Genomic DNA, 23,602 nt, shown 5'->3' on the forward strand with positions numbered 1-23,602 from the left:
GAATTTAGGTTGGATAGATGGTGCGAAAATTTATTCTCTCTTTTAAGGAACACGGCGCCGCCCCTCATTTTCCCGCTTCCTAGACCCCAGACTCACCGACCTCGTTCCCTTCACTCTCAGGACTCGGCAGCCGAAGGGGCGGGACGGGGCCTCGGATTGGCTGTTGTCGGCCGACCCCCCTCACTGTTGTCCAGTCCCTCCCGCCCGCAGGCGCCTGCGCAATGGGCCGGCCGTGGGGGGCGGGAAGCGCTTCGGGGCAGTGGAGCCCATGTCGGCCTTGAGGCGCTCGGGGTACGGCCCCAGTGACGGTCCGTCTTATGGCCGCTACTACGGACCTGGGGGTGGAGATGTGCCCGTGCACCCACCTCCGCCCTTATATCCTCCTCGCCCTGAACCTCCCCAGCCTCCCATTTCCTGGCGGGTGCGCGGGGGCGGCCCGGCTGAGACCACCTGGCCGGGAGACTGCGGAGGAAGCGATGGCTACTATCCCTCTGGAGGCGCCTGGCCGGAGCCGGGGCGAGCTGGAGGAAGCCACCAGGTAAGCTTTGCGCCCTCTCCCAGGGGAGATCCGATAGGGGAATTTGGGGAGGTGAGGACCCTTGCGATTGATACACCTCCAGAGTTCGTAATGGATCGGGTTTCATATTTGTTTTCCTTATGAAGGGGTTGGAGAGACAGACTGGGATCGTGGGTGGCAGAATATGCTTGTGCTCTCTTTGCCCCTCCTCTCTGCTGCGACCATAATAAATGTGTCTATTACCGTTAAAAAAGGAAAAAATCCTGCGCTGACTTGCTAAGCTAAGTAGCAGGATGCGGAATCTCTCGCCTTGGAAGGATGTTGGGCTGGGGGGACCTGGCTCTGCTTTTCGAGCTCTAACAATTTATCCTGCGTGGATCATCAGGCCGGCTCTCCCCGAGAAGGGAGGTGGCTGCAGCCCCCGCCGTCACTCAGAACCCCTCCCGCGGATAAGGAACACGAAGGAAGGGGAGGAAGCTGAGCATTTAGCCCTTTGCCCTTAATGCTTTGCCCAGGACTGAATCACGCATAATCAGTCACCTTTACGCACCAATCAAAGCACCTTTACCTGGATTGTTTTATTTAATTTCAAGGCGACTGTAACGTAAATGTCATTGCAGCGTCCCTATTTTACGATTAAAGAACCGTTGGCACTAAGAGGTTAACTCACTTGCTCAATATACTCCGACCCTATAACATTTTTTTCCTGCCGGAAATACACTTCTGTTTTGTTAATGCGGTATTCCTAGTAGAGAATTATTGTTATATGGTGAGGGGCACACCTCTTTTTTCGTTCGGGAATTATAACATCCTCATTGGTTGAAAATATAGTAGTGAAATTCCCATACGTTGCTGGTGAGGATGTAAAATGGTTCAATGCTTTGGAAAGTAGTTTGGCAATTCCTCAAAACATTAAGCATAGAGTTAACATATTACTTAGCAAGTCTGCTCCTAGATATATAACCAAGAAGACTAAAAACATATGTCCACATAAAAACTTGTGTACGCATGTTCATAGCAGCTTTATTCATAACAGCCAAAAAAGGAAATAACCCAAATGTCCATCAATTGATGAATAGATAAAATATGGTATATTCGTAGAATGAAATTATTTAGCTGTAGAAAGGAATGAAGTGCTGATACATTCTGCAACCTGGAAAAACCTTGAAAACATCATGCTGCATGAACGAAGCCAGTCACAAAGACCACATATTATTTATATGAAATGTCCAGAATAGGCAAATCTGTAGAAAGAAAGATTAGTGGTTGCCAGGGGCTGGGGCATTAGGGATGTTGGGGATGATAAATAAAGAGTATGGGATTTCTTTTGGGGATGATGAAAATATTCTGGAATTAGGTAGTGGTGATGATTGCACAATTTTGAATATACTAAAAACCATTGAATTGTACACTTTTAAAAGGGTGAGTTTCATGGTTTGTTAGTTATATCTTTAAAAAATTGCATGAGAAAAAACATGTAGTAATAAAAGTTTAATTGTGAAGAAAGGTCCATATTTTCTCTGTCTAAATCTGGAAGAAGTAGGCCATGGGGGAGTAGAGTGATAAAATGCTTGGCCTATAAGTAGCAAACTAGACCGAAGGTCAGTTGAAGGGAAAGAGGAGAGGACCGTTAAACTGATGACTTCTACTTGGGCTTGCTGTATTATTAAAACAAAAGTGTGTTTTTGGGGTAAGGTTAGAGAAGATAAGATTTTAGTATTATGCAGGGAGTTGTAAGGTATGGTTGAGTGTAGGTGTGCATATAGAGTGGGTGTCGGTGCTGTAGTAGTTGGAGATAAAGCTAGAATGTGTAATGGGCCTTTGTAAACCATCCCAAGAGTTTATCTTTCAGGTTGATGTTTCTGAAACTTGAAAAGTATAGGATGGTAATGTCTTATGCAGCAGCAGAAAATTAATGCAAAAGATGTGCATGTCGTCACAGATGTGGCAAATTTTTTTCCCCAAATTTGTTGTTTTTTTTAACTTTATTGTGGTTTTTGACATATTTTTTACATTTTTATATAATCAGATATGTCAAACTAAAAAAAAAAGGGTATAGGAGCCTTTTAAAGCCTTACTACTCAAGGTGGCCCAGGTTGTCTAGTGGTTATGTTCCGTTCCGGCATGGACCTACATTGCTCTGTTAGCCATGCTCTGCTGGCAGCCCACATACTGAAAAATAGAGGAAGATTGGCATGGATGTTAGCTCAGGGCGAGTCTTCCTCAACAACAACTAAAAAACCTGGCTACTCAAAAAGTGTGGTCCATGGACCAGAGGTTTCAGTGTCATTTGGAGGTTGTTAGAAATGTAGACTCAGGATTTCCTGCTCCAGACTTACCGCTGAAGTTTGATAAATTCCCCAGGTGATTCATATGCACATGCACGTTTGAGAAGCACTGCTCTATAGAATTGAATATATTAGGGTGATGTTGCACTGAACCACTACAAAGATTTGACTGTATTAAAATACAGAAATATGGCAGGGAAAAAAATGGAAATCTACTGCTCCTTGTTTTCTTTCTTTTCTTACCTTGTTAGCTATACTTGCAGCACTGTAGTTTGATCCCTGAACTAGCAGCATCTGCATCACCTAGGAGCTTGCTGGAAATGCCCCAGACCTACCAAACCAGAATGTGCATTTTAACAAGATCCCAGGTGATTTACATGTTCCCTCAGAATAAGTCATGAGAGAGAGAGAGAGAGACGGAGAGTGCGAGCTCACGAGCTGAGATGGTAGCCTCAAGCCGCGGTCTTTTACAACCTAATCTCACAAGTGATATACCATCACTTCTGCTGTATACTATTGGTCATAGAGACCAACTCTGGTACAGTGTCAGAGGCAACTTCACAAGGGTGTGAACACCAGGAGGCAGGGATCATTGGGAGCCGTCTTGGAGGATGATTACAACGGGAAGGAATGGGGGACAGAGAGCTCACTTAGGCCCCCAGGGTAGTTCAGAAGAGAGTAAAAGGGCATGCATTTGAACAGTGTCTGATTGTAGACAGGGTTTTTTCAAGATTTTATTGTAAAAATTTTTAAACAAACAGAAGAGTTGAAAGAATTCTACAGTGAATACCACCTAGATTCTGTAATTAGCATTTATTGTATTTGCTTTATTACATCTCTCTTATCTTTTTTTTTGGATGCATTTCAATACAAGTTGCATAGATTTGAAAGACATTTTCAAAGGTATATATCAATTGGAAGTGAGGGATGCAGGAGAAACAGAAGGTGCTCCTGAGGTTTTAGTATTTCATAGGAATAAAGATTTCGTAGGAATTAAAAAAGAAGAGGAACAGGTGTTTTGGGCAAGATACGGTTTAGTTTTGTACCAAAAGAACTAGTGATTCGTTAATAGAGGAGCTTAAAAAAATACGAAATACAAAGACTTGGTAAGGGTTTATGTACAGCTTTCAGTTCATTTCTGCTGGAAGCCAAGTTAGTCACAAGTGGTTACAATGTGCAAGCTCTGGATGCAATGTCTGCAAGTGATTAGAGAGAAATTTGTGATTTTCTGTTTTTGTTTTTTGGTGTTGAAGTTTAGTCTTTGTAGCATCTAGGAGTTGTTTTTTGTAGGAGCAAAACAATAGCTGTGGGTTGGGGCTGGCCAGGTGGCACAGCGGTTAAGTGCGCGCACTCCACTGTGGTGGCCCGGGGTTCGCTGGTTGGGATCCCGGGCGCGCACCAACGCACCGCTTGTCAAGCCATGCTGTGGCGGCGTCCCATAATAGAGTGGAGGAAGATGGGCATGGATGTTAGCCCAGGGCCAATCTTCCTCAGCAAAAAAAGAGGAGGATTGGCATCGGATGTTAGCTCAAGGCTGATCTTCCTCACACACAAAAAAACAAAAACAATAGATGTTGGGCTCAGGAGGGAGATGGGGGCTGGAGATTGAGAGTCATCAAATAGAAGCATAACTGCATTACCAAACTGGGTGATGTTGCCAGGGGAGATCTTTGAGAGTCTAAAATAGGTGGCAGAGAAAGAGGGTCCAAAAGAAGACAATGAGAGAGAAGACTCAGAAAGACAGGAGGAAAATCAGGAAAGTCATGTGATGCAACCAAACAAGGACGCAGTTATTTTGCAGGTAAGTGATACGAGAGCTGAGAAGAAGCTGTTGGATTTGCCAATTAAAGAGATGTTAATGACTTTAGTGGTGGGAGTTTCAAATAATAGGAAAGTAATGACTGGGAGGTTTGGATGAGAAGACAACTAGTGTAAACTATACTTCCAGAAGTTTGTTAGTAAATGGGAAAGTGGTCCATTGACTGGGAACCAGGATTGAGGGAAGGATTTTTAGGATTAGGTGGCTTGAATATGTTTGTAAGCAGAGAGTAACCTAGTAGATTGAGAAGATGAGAACAAAAGAGTGGAATATGGTTTGGGGAGAGGGAGATTAAGAAGTGCAGAAGAGCTGAGAAATGTCTTCCGAGCTAGTGGGGGAAAAAGTAAGTTTGGAGTTGGAGGGGAGGGACGTTGAGGGAGTTTATAGCTCTTGGTGAAGTAGGAGGCTAGGTCATCTGAGAGTAAAGGAAGTGGGATGGGGTAAGCTGGGAATTTGATATGATATATGTTTGAAACAGGTGCTACAGAGGAGAAAGGGAGGAATTGTAGAGAAGCATGGAAGAGATCCAGATGAGATTGAAAATAAAAACTTTGTGATGATGGTCATACAGGAGCATAAATTGCTTTCCAGTGATTTTGGAATATGTAGCTATAAAAATAATTTATAATGTATTTTTCCAATAATTTTTGTCTAATTCTTATGAAAAATTTAAACAAATTTGTAAATGGAACTTAGTACCCGTAAAGTTAGATTCCTCTACTGTTAGATTTGTTTGGGCTGGGGTTATTTTTTGGATGCGTGCTGGTAAGTCACTTTGTAAATTTAACCATATATCCACTTCTTACAAAACTAGTTAATTCTAAGATAAATATGAAAGGGGTTGGTTCTAGCCTTCATCTGAGATTTAGGTATTTCTTCTTAGAAGAAATTAAATAAATTTATTATCTTTTTGCATAATTTTAATCAAATTTCCTTTGCTATAAAAATTTTAATTCACATTATTATCCTTGCAAAAACCTTTTATCTTTTCTAGTTTACATCATCTTTTATCACGTTTGTCTAGTTTCAGACAACAAATAAAAAGTTTAGAAAGAGTTAGGTACTGGCCGACCCCGTGGCTTAGGGGTTAAGTGCGCCCGCTCTGCTACTGGCGGCCCGGGTTTGGATCCTGGGCGCGCACTGATGCACCGCTTCTTCGGCCATGCTGAGGCCGCATCCCACATACAGCAACTAGAAGGATGTGCAGCTATGACATACAACTATCTACTGGAGCTTTGGGGAAGAAAATAAAAGAGGAGGATTGGCAACAGATGTTAGCTCAGAGCCGGTCTTCCTGAGCAAAAAGAGGAGGATTAGCACGGATGTTAGCTCAGGGCTGATCTTCCTCACCAAAAGAAGAAAGAGTTAGGTACATGACAAAATTGGCAACTTGACGTATAGAACAGAGATCAGCTTCAGCCAGTTTCCTGTTAAACCAAATGCTATTTCATAGAATTAGTGTCACGTTAGCAGGGCCATGAGCTGCAGACTTTCATTGTTACTGGGGATATTTTTAGATTTGTTCCATTTTCTCCAAAAAGGAAAAAAAAGTGAAGACAACCTTTTTTATTAAGACAATAAAATTATATGATTTTTACCACTTCATTGAGTACATTCTTTTTTTTCATTAAAAAATTATGGTATATTTAACGTACTGTAAATTTTACCTTTTTAAAGATATAGTTCTGTGAGTTTTGACAAATGCCTACAGTCATGTGACTACTGCCACAATCAAGGTAAAGATATTGATCCATCTTTTTAAAAAAAAGACTCCTAGGATAAGACGGAAGATTTAATTTTCATTCTTCTCTAAACTCCATTAAAGTTATAGAAGAGTAACTGTTTCTCATTTGTTTTTTTAAGTATCATTATGAGTTTGTTTACATAATATATGTATGTATTCAATATTTTGGATGTGTTCAGTCAGTTGCAGTCATTCTTTTTATTGCTTAAATGTTCCCATATTATGCCAGTGGGAGCCCCTTCTTGGCTTCTAAGTCCTTTTGACGTGACCCATTGATTTTTTTTTTCCTTTCTGAGGAAGATCAGCCCTGAGCTAACATCCATGCTAATCCTCCTCTTTTTGCTGAGGAAGACTGGCTCTGAGCTAACATCTATTGGCAATCCTCCTCCTTTTTTTCCTCCTCCTATCAAAGCCCCAGTAGATAGTTGCATGTCATAAGTGCACATCCTTCTAGTTGCTGTATGTGGGATGCGGCCTCAGCATGGCTGGAGAAGTGGTGTGTCGGTGCACACCCGGGATCTGAACCCGGGCCGCCAGTAGCCGAGCGCACGCGCTTAACCGCTAAGCCATGGGCTGGCCTGTGACCCATTGATTTTTGACAGCTTCCTTGATTTCTGGTACAAGATGTTCCAGGCTCATTTTGTGTATATTCTGTCTCAGACATATAATCAGCTGTTCCTTTAAGAAATGTTGATTCTTTTTAAATGGAGAATTATATTTAGAAGCTGTATATGTCAGAATCCAGGCGGGAAAACAGAACCTACACTAGTCCTTTTATAAGAGAGAATTTGATTTAGGAAACTAATTACATCAGTATTGGAGATCTGAAAAGGCAAAAAGAGAAAATGGAAGTAACACAGAAGATAGTAATGGCAGGAAATAGCTACAACTCCTAGGGCTGAGGAATAAAGAGAAGAGATGGGAGTTATTAGAACCTGGAAACTTGAAAGAATGGCCTGGTGGAGCTGGAACCCAGGAGGAGGCACTGCCTAGCTGGTGCTGGTACCTCTGTGGGAGTTCTGGGAAAAGCAGAAAAATCTGGAGACTGCTACTGACTGCTGCCTCCAGGCTGAAGGGCATTGCTGGGCTGATGCTGACAGAAACAGCAAGGAAGCAAACAAACAGGAAGGAGCGAGTCCATTCTCCCCTCCTCAAACCTAATGCCGTGTATTGGCAGAATCAAATAGGAAACAAGTGGCACAGGAGAAATGTTTGCAGACTCCCAATGCTGCATCACAGAGCCAATTATAGAATGCTATGTTTGGAGCTGAGAGACAGTAGCTTAATAACTGGTACAGAGGTTGTATTTGAGTGCTAGGTGTTCTGATTGCTATTGTGTTGTCATGGATTCTGGACCTATTCAAGGGACAGAGTTATAAAATAAGTATTTTTAAATAGAAAAATGAGTTCATGTTTATATTCAAATTTAACATTATAGATTATTTTTACTTCTTTGATTATATTTATTACTTTTCTCGTATGGAAAATCTTGGTTCCTAACAATATTAAGATAATTATAAATACTTTCACAACCTTAGAATAATATATAAACTAAGTTCAAAATAATGCCAGGTTCCAGTTCTGGCATGACAGCATGAGGAGCTCTGTGGACCCAGTCCCCAGTGAAACTGATGAAAACTATTTAAAAAACACAACCAATTAAAGTCTCTGGAAATGGTCTTAGGGATTATAGCAAATGAAGAAACATTTATTCCAGAAAATTTACTCAAACTCAGTAGGAACAGTGACACTCTGTGCTGTCTGAACCAAGACCTACTCCATTCCTCCCCTCTCCCAGCTTAGTGAGACAAAAACTCTCTTCCAGACTGGCACAGCCAAGAAAACAGGGCTCCTTCTTCCTGCAGGTCCCAGTCAGAGGTTATCATCCTGGGAGGGGCAGCACATTAACATTTCTCATCTTGCCCCAGCTACCGTTGCTGAGGCCAAGTTCTGGGCAAGCGTTGCCAAGCAGTGGTGTTTCCCTTCCTCTGCCCCATCCCTACTGTGGGGATGGAGGCTTTACCTTGGGCAGGGCACTGCTGAGAATATTGGTGCTCTGATCACCCTTACCCTGGCTTGTAAGGCAAGCTGAGAAGCCCTGAGGCTGCTGCCTTTTTTCCCCTAGGTGCTCAGCTCTTAAAGCAGGAGTGTCTCTCAGAGAAGCACACCATTGTCTCCAACCTAGCTGCAGAGCATGGTGCAAACATCTTATCTGGAGGCAGAAGCATGCTGTAAAACAGGTAGCTCCTAATCTTTTCCCAAAGGAACTGACTATATTTGCAACAGAGTGTGGAGAAGCTGAAGCCTAAGGATATTCTCAAAAACTGTGGAGGTTGTTGCTAAAAGCACCTGGGAGGAAACTGGTAGATTGATTAGAGATATGAACTAACTGTAGGCCAGCTAGTTTGCTGGAGAGAACCAAGGAAAGAGATGGCTGGGAGGAGCCCTTTGGGGTCAGAACAAATCTCAAACACTGACTTGGGTAAGTATCCCCTCCAGGAAACCCAAATTTGATTGAATCAGTTTGTGGAGCCATTTATGTCCCAGGGTCTTGTTGAAAACAGTAGATAAATCAGCTGGAAATTTGTGGAGCTTGAACAGCTGGGTGTGGTCAAGGAAAGATATGTATATATATATATATATACATATGTACACACACATATATAAACTCATTAAATAAATTAAAATGCTATGTTAGAAAATATTCACTTCATACGAAAGAAAGCAGTAAAGGAAGAATAGAGGAACAAAAACAGACATGAGATATAGAAAACAAAAAAGTAAAATGGCAGATGTAAATCCAGCTATATCAATAATACCATTAAATGCAAATGGATTAAACAATCCAATCAAAGAGATTGTCAGACTAGATTAAAAAAAAGACTCAACTATATGCTTATGTGAGATAATAGAAAAAATATTTATATTGTTCTCTGCCCTGGGTTCCTGGCACAGAGCTCCTAAAACCCTTGTAAATGCCTAAGTGATAAGAGCACTAGGAGTATCTTTTGTTCTAATATTTGGCCTGTGACCCTAGTTCCCAACACAGGGCTCCTAAATCCCTTGGAATTTACTGGGTGATGGGATTGTCTTTTGTTCTAAGGAAGTGACTCTAGGTGGTCTCCTGGATGGCTCCTGGATGGGACTGGTCACCAGAAAGACCAAGCCATGATTAGAAGCTTGGAATTTTCAGCTCCACTTCCCGTTCTCAAGAGAGGAGACAGGCGCTGGAAATGAAGTTAATAATCGATCATGCCTACAGGAGGAAGCTTCCATAAAAAAACAATAGGGGCTGGCCCGGTGGTGCAAGCAGTTGAGTGCGTGCGCTCCGCTGCGGCGGCCCGGGGTTTGCCGGTTCGGATCCCGGGTGTGCACCAATGCACCGCTTGGCAGGCCATGCTGTGGCGGCGTCCCATATAAAGTGGAGGAAGATAGGCATGGATGTTAGCCCAGGGCCAGTCTTCTTCAGGAAAAAAAGAGGAGGATTGGCAGATGTTAGCCCAGAGCTGATCTTCCTCACACACACACACAAAAAAACCAATAGTATGGGGTTCAGAGAGCTTCCAGGTTGGTGAACACATCCACATCCTGGGAGGATAATGCACCCCAATTCCACGGGGACAGAAGCTCCTGCACTTGAGACCCTCTCAGACCTTGCACTGTGTATCTCTTCATCTGGCTGTTTATCCGTATCCTTTATCATATCCTTTAATAGACTGGTAAATGTAAGTACAGTCATGTGTCATTTAAAAATGGGGATACATTCTGAGAAATGCATTGTTAGACTATTTCGTTATTGTGCGAACATCACAGAGTATACTTACACAAACCTAGATAGTATAGCCTACTACACACCTAGTACCTATGGTACTAATCTTAAAGGACCACTGTTGTATATGTGGTCTGTCGTTGACTGAAATGTCGTTATGTGGTGCATGAGTGTAAGTGTTTCCCTGACTTCTGTGAGATGTACTAGCAAATAATCAAATCTAAGGGGGAGAAGGTCAGTGGAACCTCTAATTTGTAGCAAGTCAGACATAAGTTGCGGGTAACCTACGGACCTACTACTTGTGCATCTTAGTGGGAGGCAGTCTCATGGGACTGAGCCCCTAACCTGTGGGATCTAATGCTATATCTGGGAAGATAGTGTCAAAATTGAGTTAAATTGTAGGGCACCCAGCTGGTGGTGCAGAATTGCTTAGTGTGAGGAAAAAAACCCCACACATATTGTATCAGAAGTGTTGTGAATGTGGTAGTAGTGTGAGAGTAAAGGAGAAACATAGGAGTAGTAGGTTTTTCTTAGCTATCTGTAGGAGACACACTTCAGATTTAAAGATACAAATGGCTTGAAAATAAAAGGATGGAAAAAGAAATTATCATGCAAACGGTAATTAGAAGAAAGCTAGAATGGCTATACTAACATCAGACAAAGTAAACTTTAAAACAAAAAATGTTACTAGGGATAAAGAGGGACATGGTAAAAAGGTCAATTGATCAGGAAGATAGTAACAATTAGAAATATATATGCACCTAATAACAAAATACCAAAATAAATGAAGGAAAAACTTACAGAAATAAAGGGAGAAATAGACAATTCAATAATAATAGAGACTTTAGTACCTCACTTTCAATAATGGATAGAACAACTAGACATAAGATCAACATGGAAATAGATGATGTGAACAACACTGTAAACCAACTAGACTTAATAGACATCTTGAGAATGCTCCACCGAACGACGGGATATACATTCTTCTCAAGTGCACATTGAACAGCCTCCAGGATAAACTGTATGCCAGCCATAAAACAAATCTTAAAAGGGATAGAAATAATACAAAATATGTTCTCCAGCCATAATGTAATGAAATTGGAAATTAATAGCAGGAGGGCCGGCCCCTGGGCTTAGTGGTTAAGTGCGCACGCTCTGCTGCTGGCGACCCGGGTTCGGATCCCGGGCGCGCACCAACGCGCCGCTTCTCCCGCCATGCTGAGGCCGAGTCCCACATACAGCAGCTAGAAGGATGTGCAACTATGACATACAACTATCTACTGGTGCTTTGGGGGAAAAAAGAAAGAAAGAAGGAAGGGAGGGAGGGAGGGAGGGAGGGAGGAAGGAAGGAAGGAAGGAAGGAAGAAATAGCAGGAAATACTTTGGGAAGCTCACAGATATGTGGAAATTAAATAAAACACTCCTAAATAACCAGCAGGTTGAAGAGGAAATCAAAAGGGAAATAAAAAATACTTTGAGATGAATGGAAATGAAGACACAACATACCAAAACTTAGGAGATTCAGCTAAAGTAGTAGTGCTTAGAGGGAAATTCAAAGCTGTAAATGCCTATATTAAGAAAGAAGAATGATCTCAAATCAATAACTTAACCTTCCATCTCAAGACACTGGAAAAAGAAGAGCAAACTAAACCTAAAGCAAGCAGAAGAAGGAAATAATAAAAATAAGAGTGGAAATTAATGTAATAGAGAATTGAAAAATAATAGAGGAAATCAGTGCAACTAAAGCCTGGTTCTTTGAAAAGATCAACAAAACTGATGAACCTTTAGCTAGATTGACCCAGAAAAAAAAGAGAGAAGACTCAAATTACTAGAATCAGAAATGAAAGAGGGGACATTACTACTGATCTTACAGAAATAAAAAGGATTATAATGGAATACTGTAAATAATTGTATGCTAATAAATTAGGTAATTTTGGTGAAATGGACAAATTCCTAGAAAGATACAAATTACCAAAACTAACTCAAGAAGAAATGGAAAATTTGAATAGACCTATAACAAGTAAAGAGATTGAATTGGTAATAAAAAAACTACCCACAAAGCCCAAGCCCAGGTGGGCTAGTGAATTCACTAGTGAATTCTACCAAAATGTTTAAAGAACTGAAACCAATTCTTCACAAGTTCTTCTAAAAAATAGAACAGGAGAGAATACTTCTAAACTCATTCTATGAAGTCATTTTTACCCTGATACCCAAACCAGACAAGGACATCACAAATAAAGAAAACACAGGCTAATATCTCTTATTAATATGGATGCAAAAATCTTCAAAAAAATACTAGCAAACTGAATCCAGCAACATATAAAAAGAATTATATACCATGATCCAGTGGGGTTTATCCCAGGAATGCAAGGTTGGCTTAACATCTGAAAATCAATTAATGTGATACACCATAAAAATAAAGTAAAAAACAAAACCCCTATGATTATCTCAGTAGACGTAGAAAAGCATTTGACAAAATCCAATGCTGTTTCATGATAAAAATGCTCCAGGAATACAAGGAAATTTCCTCAACCTGATAAAGGGATCAGGTTGCTTTCCCCTAAGATCAGAAACAAGACAGGATATCTGCTCTTGCAACTTCTACTCAACATTATACTGGAGGTTCTAGCTTGGGCAATTGGGCAAGAAAAAGAAATAAAAAGGCATGTATAACCTATATGTTTATATGGAATAGTATTGAAAGTCCAGAAATAAATCCACGTGTCTATGGTCAGTTAATTTTTTTGTGTGTGTGTGAGGAAGATCAGCCCTGAGCTAACATCCATGCCAATCCTCCTCTTTTTGCTGAGGAAGACCGGCCCTGAGCTAACATCTATTGCCAATCCTCCTCCTTTCTTTCCCCAAAGCCCCAGTAGATAGTTGTATGTCATAGTTGCACATCCTTCTAGTTGCTGTATGTGGGATACCGCCTCAGCATGGCCGGACAAGTGGTGCGTTGGTGCGCGCCTGGGATCCCAACCCAGACTGCTAGTAGCGGAGCGCACGCACCCAACCGCTAAGCCACGGGGCCGGCCCCTGGTCAGTTAATTTTTGACAAGGATGCCAAGACCATTCATTGGAGGGAAAGAATAGTCTATGGCACAGCATATGGTGCCATGACAACTGGATAGTCACATACAAAGAATAAAGTTGGACCTTCACACCATATGTAAAAATTAATTCAAAATGGATCGTAGACCTAAATGTAAGAGCTAAAACTATAAAAATCTTAGAGGAAAACATAGGGGTAAATCTTTATTACTTTGGATTTGACAGTGGTTTGTTAGATAAGACACATAAAGCACAACCAACAAAAGAAAAAAATTGATAAATTGGACTTTATAATAATTAAGAACTTTTGTTGTTAAACGGGCACTATCAAGAAATTGAAAAGAAAGAAAATGTTTGCAAATTATATTTGAAAAGGGACTTGTATGTAGAATATATAAAAAACTGGACAATAAAACTATAAATAACCCAATTTAGGGCCGGCCCTGTGGCTTAGCGGTTAAGTGTGCACGCTCCGCTACTGGTGGCCCGGGTTCGGATCCTGGGCGCACACCGACGCATCGCTTCTCCGGCCATGCTGAGGCCGCGTCCCACATACAGCAACTAGAAGGACGTGCAACTATGACATACAACTACCTACTGGGGCTTTGGGGGAAAAAAAGGAGGAGGATTGGCAATAGATGTTAGCTCAGAGCCAGTCTTCCTCAGCAAAAAGAGGAGGAATAGCAGGGCTGATCTTCCTCACACACACAAAAAAATAATAACCCAATTTAAAAATGGGCAAAATACCTGAAGAGACAGTTCTCTAAAGAAGGTATACAAATGGCCAATGAGCACATGAATAAATGCTCATCATCATCAGTCATCAGGGAACTGCAAATCAAAACCACAATAACTACTTCACACCCACTAGGTTGGCTATAAACAAACAAACAAAACCACAGAAAAAACAAGTATTGGTGAGGATATGGAGAAATTGGAACCTTCATACATTGCTGATGGGAATGTAAATGGTGCAGCTTCTTTGGAAAACGATTTGCCAGTTCCTCAAATTGTTAAACAGAGTTACCATATGATCCAGCAATTCCATTCCTAGGTGTAAACCCAAGAGAACTGAAAACATATGTTCACATAAAAAAATTATTCATGAATGTTTATAGCAGCATTATCCGTAATAGCCCAAAGATGGCAACAGTCCACATGCCCATCAACTGATGAGTGGGTAAGCGAAATGTGGTATTTGTATACAGTTGAGTATTATTTGGCCACAGAAAGGAGTGAAGTACTGAGACACGCTACAACGTAGTTGAACCTCAAAAACATTATGCTAAGTGAAAGAAGCTAGTCACAGATATCACATATTATATGCTTCCATTTATATGAGATATCCGGAATAGGCAAATCTGTAGAGACAGAAAGTAGATTAATAGTGGCATTGGGCTGGGGGAATGGGAAGATAGGAGAGTGTAGCTAAAGGGTACAGTGTTCTCTTTTGAGGTTTTGAAAATGTTCTAAAATTGATTGTGGTGATGAGTGCACATAGCTGTGAATACACTAAAAACCATTGAATTGTACAGTTTAAATGGATGAATGGTATGGTAGTGAATTATATCTCAATAAAGCTGTTAATAAAAATGATAATGCCAATATTATGACTAACAATTAACTAATGGATGCAGTTTAGGTTTCTTTGCAGTTCAGCTTGTCCTTAGAATATGTACAGTCAAAATAATGTGATTTATTGTGTGTGTTTTTTTTTTTTTTTGAGGAAGGTTGGCCCTGAGTTAACATCTATTGCCAATCTTCCTCTTTTACTTTTGTTCTCCCCAAAGCCCCAGTACATAGTTCTATATCCTAGTTTTAGGTCCTTCTAGTTCTTCTTTGTGGGATGCCGCCTCAGCATGGCCTGATGATCCGTGAGTAGATCAGTGCCCAGGATCCAAACTGGTGAACCCCGGGCCACTGAAGTGGAATAGGTGAACTTAACCGCTACGCCACTGGGCTGGTCCCCAAAATAATGTGATTTAAAAGTCATTTGAAATTATTCTTTTTTCTGTGTAGTTATGTTACCAACTTGATATTTCGTTATTGCATTAGTTGACTTTCCTGTAGTAAAAAAAAAAACTCCAAGGGTTGTGGCTTACAACAATAAACATGTATTCTTGCTCATGTTCTGTGAGTCCACTGCAATGGCTCTTCTCCAGGCTCCAGGTTGGGTTCAGGTTTGCCCATATGCCTTTGTGTTCTGGGACTCAAGCTGAAATCACAGCTCCTATATGGGATATGCTGGTCTCTTGATGGAGGGCAGGAGTGCAAGGGGTTGCTAGAATTTGCATTGTCTCCTAAATCCTTTGTTTGGACCTGGCACACTGTCACTTTTACTTTTAATTGTTGGGCATAAAAAAGTTAAATTACATGTTTGAAATATGTGAGTTTATACTTGATCCTCTAGTTGAAACCTACCATACATGGTTCTTCCTCATCTGTCTCCATTCAGTATATTATCTTTCCTTTCCCTTTTGAAAATACTGGTTCCCAATAACATTGCTCTATTTATTTATTTCCTCTATTCTACAATACACACAAAATAGTTTAAAAATTAAAACAGTAATTTAAAACTACTATTATATAACTACTACTGTATAACATTCTATGTAAAGTTTAAATGTTTCTATTTATTTATTTATTGAGGTAACATTGGTTTATAATATTATATAAATTTCAAGTGTACATCATTATATTTCGACTTCTGTATAGACTACATCGTGTTCACCACTGAAAGTCTAGCTGCTATTCATCACCATACAAATGTGTCCCTTTACCCCTTTTGCCCTCCCACTACTCCCTTCCCCTCAGTAACCACCAGTCTATTCTGTGTGTCTATGTGTTTGTTGTTGCTGTTTTATCTTTCACATATGAGTGAAATCATACATATTTGGCTTTCTCTGTGTGACTTATTTTGCTTAGCATAATACCCTCAAGGTCCATCCGTGTTGTCACAAATGGCAAGATTTCATCTTTTTTACGGCTGAGTAGTATTCCAGTGTGTGTGTGTGCGTGCGTGTGTGTGTACACCATGTCTGCTTTATTCATTCATCTGTTGATGGGCATTTAGGTTGTTTCCAAGCCTTGGCTGTTGTGAGTAATGCTCTTTGCATTTCTTTTGCCTTTAGAAGACATATCACTAAGGATATTCATTCAGAAAACTGTTCAGGGCCCGCCCAGTAGCTTAGCGGTTAAGTGCCCGCGCTCCGCTCCTGGCGGCCCGGGTTCGGATCGCGCGCACCAACGCACCACTTCTCCGGCCATGCTGAGGCTGCGTCCCACATACAGCAACTAGAAGGATGTGCAACTATGACATACAACTATCTACTGGGGCTTTGGGGAAGGAAAAAAAGGAGGAGGATTGGCAATAGATGTTAGCTCAGAGCCGGCCTTCCTCAGCAAAAAGAGGAGGATTAGCACGGATGTTAGCTCAGGGCTGATCTCCCTCACAAAAAAAAAAAACAAAAAAACTGTTCGGGAGTTACTTGAATTAATTGTTTTTTATGTCTAGTTATCAATTTGTTAGTTTTTTTTTAAAAGATAAAATACAGTTTGAATTCAAACTCATGTTTCCAATTCAAATTAAGGACTATAGGGTTTTAAATTTCATTATTCTTTTATCTCTTATCTCCCACTGTGAGAATACTGATTTCCAACCACAGCAACATAGTAATGCATTTGCAACTACAGTACCCACACAACAGTATCAAAATGACAATACCAACAATGTTGGTAATTATTAATGATTCCTGAAAAAAATTCAAGTTTTTGTTTGTTTTTCTTTTTGTTTTTGGTCTATAGAGTATATCCCAGTAGGGATGTTGGTCAAATTACTTTGCTTTATATTCACTTGAAATAGTTTCTCTCTGTGAGCTTGTTCTATCAATTCAACGCTCAGTGTTTTTTGGTTTGTTTTGCTTTCTTTTAGGGATTTAAAAATATTTAATTATCTTTTATAATTATGTAAAATATTTATGATTGTTCTAAAGTCAAACGAACAGGGCCGGCCCTGTGGCTTGGTGGTTAAGTGCGCGCGCTGCGATGCTGGTGGCCCGGGTTCGGATCCCGGGTGTGCATCGAGGCACCACTTCTCCGTTCATCCTGAGGCCGAGTCCCGCATACAGCAACTAGAAGGATGTGCAGCTATGACATACAACTATCCACTGGGGCTTTGGGGGGAAAAATAAAATAAATAAAATCTTTAAAAAAAAAAATAAAGTCAAACGAACAAAATAGGATTTATTTAAGGGAAGTCTACCTTCAATCCCTGCGCCACAGTTTTGTTTTGTTTTTGTGAGGAAGATTAGCCCTGAACTAACATCTGTTGCTAATACTCCTCTTTTGGCTGAGGAAGATTGACCCTGGGCTAACATCCGTGCCCATTTTCCTCTACTTTATATTTGGGATGCCTGCCACAGCATGGCTTGAGAAGCGGTGCGTAGGTCTGCTCCTGGGATCTGAACCTGCGAACCCCAGGCCGCTGAAGCGGAGCGTGCGAACTTAACCACTATGCAACGGACTGGCCCCCACAGTTTTGTTTTTTAACTTTTTATTATAGAAACTCGCAAACATAGGTAAAAGTAGAGAGACCAGTATAATAAAACTCCCAGATATCCATCACTCATCCTCAGCAATTACCAGGTTATTGTTAATCTTGTTTATTTAAACACCCAATCACTTGCCACACTGTTATGGTAGTTTAAAAATATGTTTTAATATTTGTTTAGGGTAGTCTTGAGGGCAGGTTTGTATTCTAATGGAAATGACTTGCTCTACTAGGAGAAATAGATACTCATGAAAGAGTAGAGGTAACTGCAGGAGTAAGGTTCTTTAGAAGGTAAGAGTTTATGTGGTCCAGAGCTGTGTGGAAGGATTGGCCTTTAATAGGACCAAAGACATTTCATTCCTGCTTTCTGGGAAGACAGTGACAGATATGGCACATTGGTAGATTTAGTAAGTAGGAAGATGAAGGAGTTTCTGTATTATTGTTTTTTTCTTTTTTAAAGTGAAATATGAGATAAAGTCAGTTGAAAAATGAGGGGTGCGATAAGAGGATGTTGGAGATTTAAGGGGACGAGAGACATAGTTGTTTTGGAGAGTGAGATGGACATACTAAGGAAGTGTAGTATGGTTGCTAAGGTGTGTCATGAATTTACAGTGAAACCAGAGAGCTCAGTATGTTTTCTCCACCAATATTTAGATGAAGGACGGTGTGGAGTCAGCAGAGGATTGGTTTTAAACTGGGTGAGGTTTTTGCAGGGTGAGGATATGTGAGGGAAAGAGTGGCAAGGGATTAAGGTGTTGGGAAGCTGAATAAGGAAGGAAGTGAAGACATGGTGGGGGTGAGGGATGGGAGGATGGAGTAGTAGTAAAAATGTGGGTACCTCAGAGAATGAGTAGGGAAGAACAGAAACCAGGGTGGTTCTGGGGATTTAGGTATTAGTCACCACCCCTGGGTGAGTCGGCTTCCACTGTCGTCTTTTCATTTCTTTACTCAAGATTCAAATTCTTGGTAGAGGGAAATCAATTAATTAGTCAAATACTCACCCCTTAACCAGCGGGTGGAAGGGAGGACATTAATCAGGAGAATTTGCCTGATTGAGAAATTTGGTAGCTAGGATCTAGTTTCTATATAAAGGAGATGTTACTTCCCCAGCTTGTGTAATGTCATATGGAATAATTACTTGCTTTGAAAACAAAATATTATGAAACTGATAAGTAGTGTAGTTAAGCTAAGATGGTGATAATTAAACTCTCAGCGATTACAGCTGTCAGTGAATTTCTTTGTGAAACCAATATTGAGAAAAAATTCTCAGATTCTGTTTAGGTTTAATTAATTAATTAATTAATTATTTTTCCCCCAAAGCCCCAGTAGATAGCTGTATGTCATAGCTGCACATCCTTCTAGTTGCTGTATGTGGGACGCGGCCTCAGCATGGCCGGAGAAGCGGTGCGTTGGTTCGCACCCGGGATCCGAACCAGGGCTGCCGGCAGCGGAGCACGTTCACCTAACCGCTAAGCCACGGGGCCGGCCCTGTTTAGGTTTAAAACTATACTTAAATTATAAAGTTCAAAGCAAAATAACTCAATTTATAGAATAACAAATGTGTATATTAAACCAGACTCTGAAAAGTTTTGTAGTCTCTTATCAGAGACTATAGGGTTTATTGGCTTGTTGCAAATCATTGCATTAACTTTTTTGAGTTGGAGTGAAAAGCTGTAGAGATTAATGTCATAGCTAGATTTTTTCCTTAGAGTGGTAATTGTTCTACTTCACTTCCTGAAACTGAGTTAGTTTTAGGCTGCCAGCAGAAAGCTTAGCCATAGCAGAGAGTAGAGGAATACAAAAAAACTAGAGTGTGGCCAGGCAAACGAGTATTGAAGATGGATGTGTTTGAAGTAAAGCTTAGTAGTAACATGTTCAAGTTCCAGAGTTGTTGAGATGGGTAAATGCTACTCTTAACAATGGCAAAAAACTATAATTGTGCTGCACTAATTAAATTAGTAGTGATGGGATTAGTGGTTGGAGAGGGATAAAGGAATCTAAGGTATCTGGTTTTGCTAATCGTCTTGACATAGTAGAATTCTTTTATATATCAGTTGGTATGGCAGCATTGGCATAATGCATAAGAACAGCCTTCTACTAGGTAGTCAATAATTGCTTTCTTCTAGGGCATGTGACTTACCATATAATATACCTTCTCCATCAATTTAATAAGGAGTGACTTTACAGTGGGGTTCTATTGCTTTGTGTCTATTGCGCTTTTTTTTGATGTCATAATAGTTTATAACATTGTGAAATTTTATTTGTACATTATTGTTTGTCAGTCACCATATAAATGCATCCCTTCACCCCTTGTACCCACCCCTCCACCCCCTTCCCCCTGGTAACCACCAAACTGTTCTTTCTGTCCGTGTGTTAGTTTGTCTTCTGCATATGAGTGAAATCATGTGGTCTTTGTCTTTCTCTGTCTGGTTTATTTCACGTAACATAATACCCTCCAGGTCCATCCATGTTGCTGCAAATGGGACAATTTTTTTTCCTTTTTATGGCTGAGTAGTATTCCATTGTATATATATATACCACATCTTCTTTATCCAGTCATCAGGTGAGGGACGCTTGGGTTGCTTCCAGTTCTTGGCTGGAGTGAATAATGCTGTATTGCTTTTTTTTGATACTTATACCTGCCTCTATCAACTTTTCAGAATGATGTAAGAATGTTATTAAAAATGAATTTATTTTCCTTTTTTTGTCTTAGGAGCAGCCACCATATCCTAGCTACAATTCTAACTATTGGAATACTCCTGCACGACCTAGGGCTCCTTACCCAAGTACATATCCTGTAAGACCAGAAATGCAAGGCCAGGTATGGTCTAAAATTGACAGGCTTTCTGAATTTTTTCTTAATGAATTGATTTATTTTCAAAACCTATGGAGATTTCATAGTAATGATGTGTGGGGCTTTTGTTATTTAATGGACTCTATCTTAATCATCTTAATGTTTTTAGCACAGAGATCAGGAAATATCTAGGCAAATATTACCTATAGCAAAAGTAGCTAGAGGCATAATGGATTATTTCTCAGGACCTGGAAACAACAAACTTAAAATGTACTTATGTTTTTTTTTTTTTTTTTTTTAAGATTTTATTTATTTTATTTTTTCCCCCCAAAGCCCCAGTAGATAGTTGTATGTCATAGCTGTACATCCTTCTAGTTGCTGTATGTGGGACTCGGCCTCAGGATGGACGGAGAAGTGGTGCCTCGATGCACACCCGGGATCCGAACCCGGGCCACCAGCATTGCAGCGCGCGCACTTAACCACCAAGCCACAGGGCCGGCCCTGTACTTATGTTTTTTAAATTTGGCTTTTTTTTTTGAGATATAATTGACATATAACGTGTACAACATAATGATTCGATATTTGTATATATTGTGAAATGATCACTACAGTAAGTCTAGTTAACATCTGTCACCACACATTCAGAAATTTTTTTTCTTGTGATAAGAACTTTTAAGATTTACTCTCTTAGCAACTTTCAAATATACAATACAGTATTAACTATAGTCACCATGCTGTACCTTATATCCCATGACTTATTTATTTTGTAACTAGAAGTCTGTACTTTTTGATTTCCTTCACCTATTTACCTGCTGCACCCCCCCCCCCCCCACCCAGCTGAAGCCTCTAGGAACCACCAATCTGTTCTCTGTATCTGTGGGGTTTTTTTTAAGATTCCACGTTTAAGTGAGATCATACGGTATTTATCTTTCTCTGTCTGACTTATTTCACTTAGCATAATGCCTTCAAAGTCCATCCATCTTGTCACAAATGGCAAGATTTCCTCTGTTTTTATGGCTGAATAATATTCCATTGTGTGTGTATATATATATATATATACATACCACATTTTCTTCATCCATTCAACCATCGGTGGACACTTAGGTTGCTTCCATGTCTTGGCTATTGTAAATAATGCTGCAGTGAACATGGGGGTGCAGATATCTTTTTGAGTTAATATTTTCATTTCCTTTGGATATATTCCCAGAAGTGGCATTGCTGGATCATATGGTAGTCCTATTTTTAATTTTTGGGGGGACCTCCATAGTGTTTTCCATAGTGGCTGCACCAGTTTACATTCTCACCAACAGTGCACAAGGGTTCACTTTTCTCCGCATCTTTGCCAACATTTGTTATTTCTTGTCTTTATGATAATAGCCATTCTGACAGGTGTGAGGTGATATCTCATTGTGGTTTTGATTTGCATTTCCCTGATAATGAGTGGTGTTGAGCACCTTTTCATGTGCCTATTGGCCACCTCTATGTCTTTGGAAAAATGTCTATAGAGATCATCTGCCCATTTTTTAATAGGATTATTTGTTGTTTTGCTATTGAGTTGTATGAATTCTTTATATATTAACCCCTTATCTAGATTATATGATTTGTAAAATTTTCTCCTATTCAGTAGGTTTTTCATTTTCTTGATGGTTTCCTTTGCTGTGCAGAAGCTTTTTAGTTTAATGTAGTCCCACTTGTTTATTGTTGCTTTTGTTGCCTTTGCTTTTGATGTCAAAAAAATTTGACTTCTTATGACAAATATTTAAATATTTCAGGTGTATTGAAAGAGTACAGAAAATATGTACATCTTTTTATGCAGTACCTAGCTTTTTCGACTGTTAGATTTGCCGTTTCAGATTTTTTAAAAAGAAGTAAAACAAATACAATTAAAACCAAACGTAACACTTCTTTCCATTTCCTGAAGTTATATTTATTATCTCATGTTTCTGTGTTTTTACTACTTGTATATACATTTATATAGTATCGTTGAACATGTTTTTAAACTTGATATGAGTGATTTCGTACTAGCATTCTCCTGCAGCTTTCTTTTTTTACTTGACATTGTTTTTCACTTTTCTGTTGTACACATATGAGACAAGAATTTCCCTAGGGTGTGGAATTGTTGGGTTTTGATATGTACATCTTTATTAAATATAGCCAGATTACTTTTCACAGTGGTTGTACCAAAGAGGAAATGTTTAAAAAGTTAGTCACCCATTTTCTGGCCATCCCACCAATAATTGTCATATTTGCTTATTTCTTTCTATTATTTTCTTCTATCTAGGTACCATATTTCTATATGCAAATAATTTTTTAAAAACATCATTGCAGTGTATACAATTTTAAAGCAGCTGTATTTAAGCAGCTTTCACAGAATTTGAATTTTAGATCCAAGTCAGAATTCTCTGTAGACTGATGTTCTCTGCAGATAAATTTTCGGATCACCATAAACTATACTAATGTAATTTTCCTGATAGATTTCAAATAGTCAAATACTATGTTCAGTTCTTTTCTGATTTACTAGTGATATGGAGGCTAAAATAATAGGAACAATTTTCTTTATGGGGTTGAGTAATTTTTTTTTTTTTTTTTTTTTTTTAAAGATTTTATTTATTCAGTTTTTTCCCCCCAAAGCCCCAGTAGATAGTTGCATGTCATAGGTTCACATCCTTCTAGTTGCTGTACGTGGGACTCGGCCTCGCGTTGGACGGAGAAGTGGTGCCTCGGGGCGCTCCCGGGATCCGAACCCGGGCCGCCAGCATCAGAGCGCGCGCACCCAACCGCCAAGCCACGGAGCCGGCCCTGGTTGAGTAATTTTTTAAAAAAAGTTATGTTCCTCTTTTTCTCATTAATTTGGTAATATATCTTTGAAGATTGATTTTGAGCCAGAAGAATTTATTAAAGTTAGAGCCAGATTTGCTTGTTTACTTAAGGAAAATATGAAAGCAATTGATTTCTTATAATGGTCATGTATATGTGAACTTGAGCATAAGGTTGATTAGAGATAGTGGAATGTGAAATAAAGAAAAACTCATGTTACTACTTATCACAAACTTCTAGTTTACTTGTGTCAT

The 23,602-nt window shown here is 39.8% G+C and overlaps 1 protein-coding gene across 2 annotated transcripts in view; it reads left to right on the forward strand.

The window, feature by feature from the left end:
- Positions 1-40: 40 nt before the first annotated feature.
- Positions 41-23,602, forward strand: part of BAG4 (BAG cochaperone 4) — a 40,042-nt gene continuing 16,480 nt past the window's right edge. The window contains exons 1-2 of one of the 2 annotated variants that reach the window (XM_004428862.3): positions 44-538; positions 20,451-20,558. In XM_004428862.3, coding sequence (XP_004428919.1) covers positions 269-538; positions 20,451-20,558 — 378 coding nt within the window. In that variant the 5' untranslated portion in view covers positions 44-268. Of the gene's footprint in view, positions 539-20,450; positions 20,559-23,602 lie in introns of both variants that reach the window. The other variant, XM_087418509.1, reaches the window with a different exon arrangement.

This window comes from Ceratotherium simum, chromosome 28 (genome assembly GCF_057802395.1).
Source record: "Ceratotherium simum simum isolate JZ-2026a chromosome 28, ASM5780239v1, whole genome shotgun sequence".
NCBI classification, from domain to species: domain Eukaryota; kingdom Metazoa; phylum Chordata; class Mammalia; order Perissodactyla; family Rhinocerotidae; genus Ceratotherium; species Ceratotherium simum.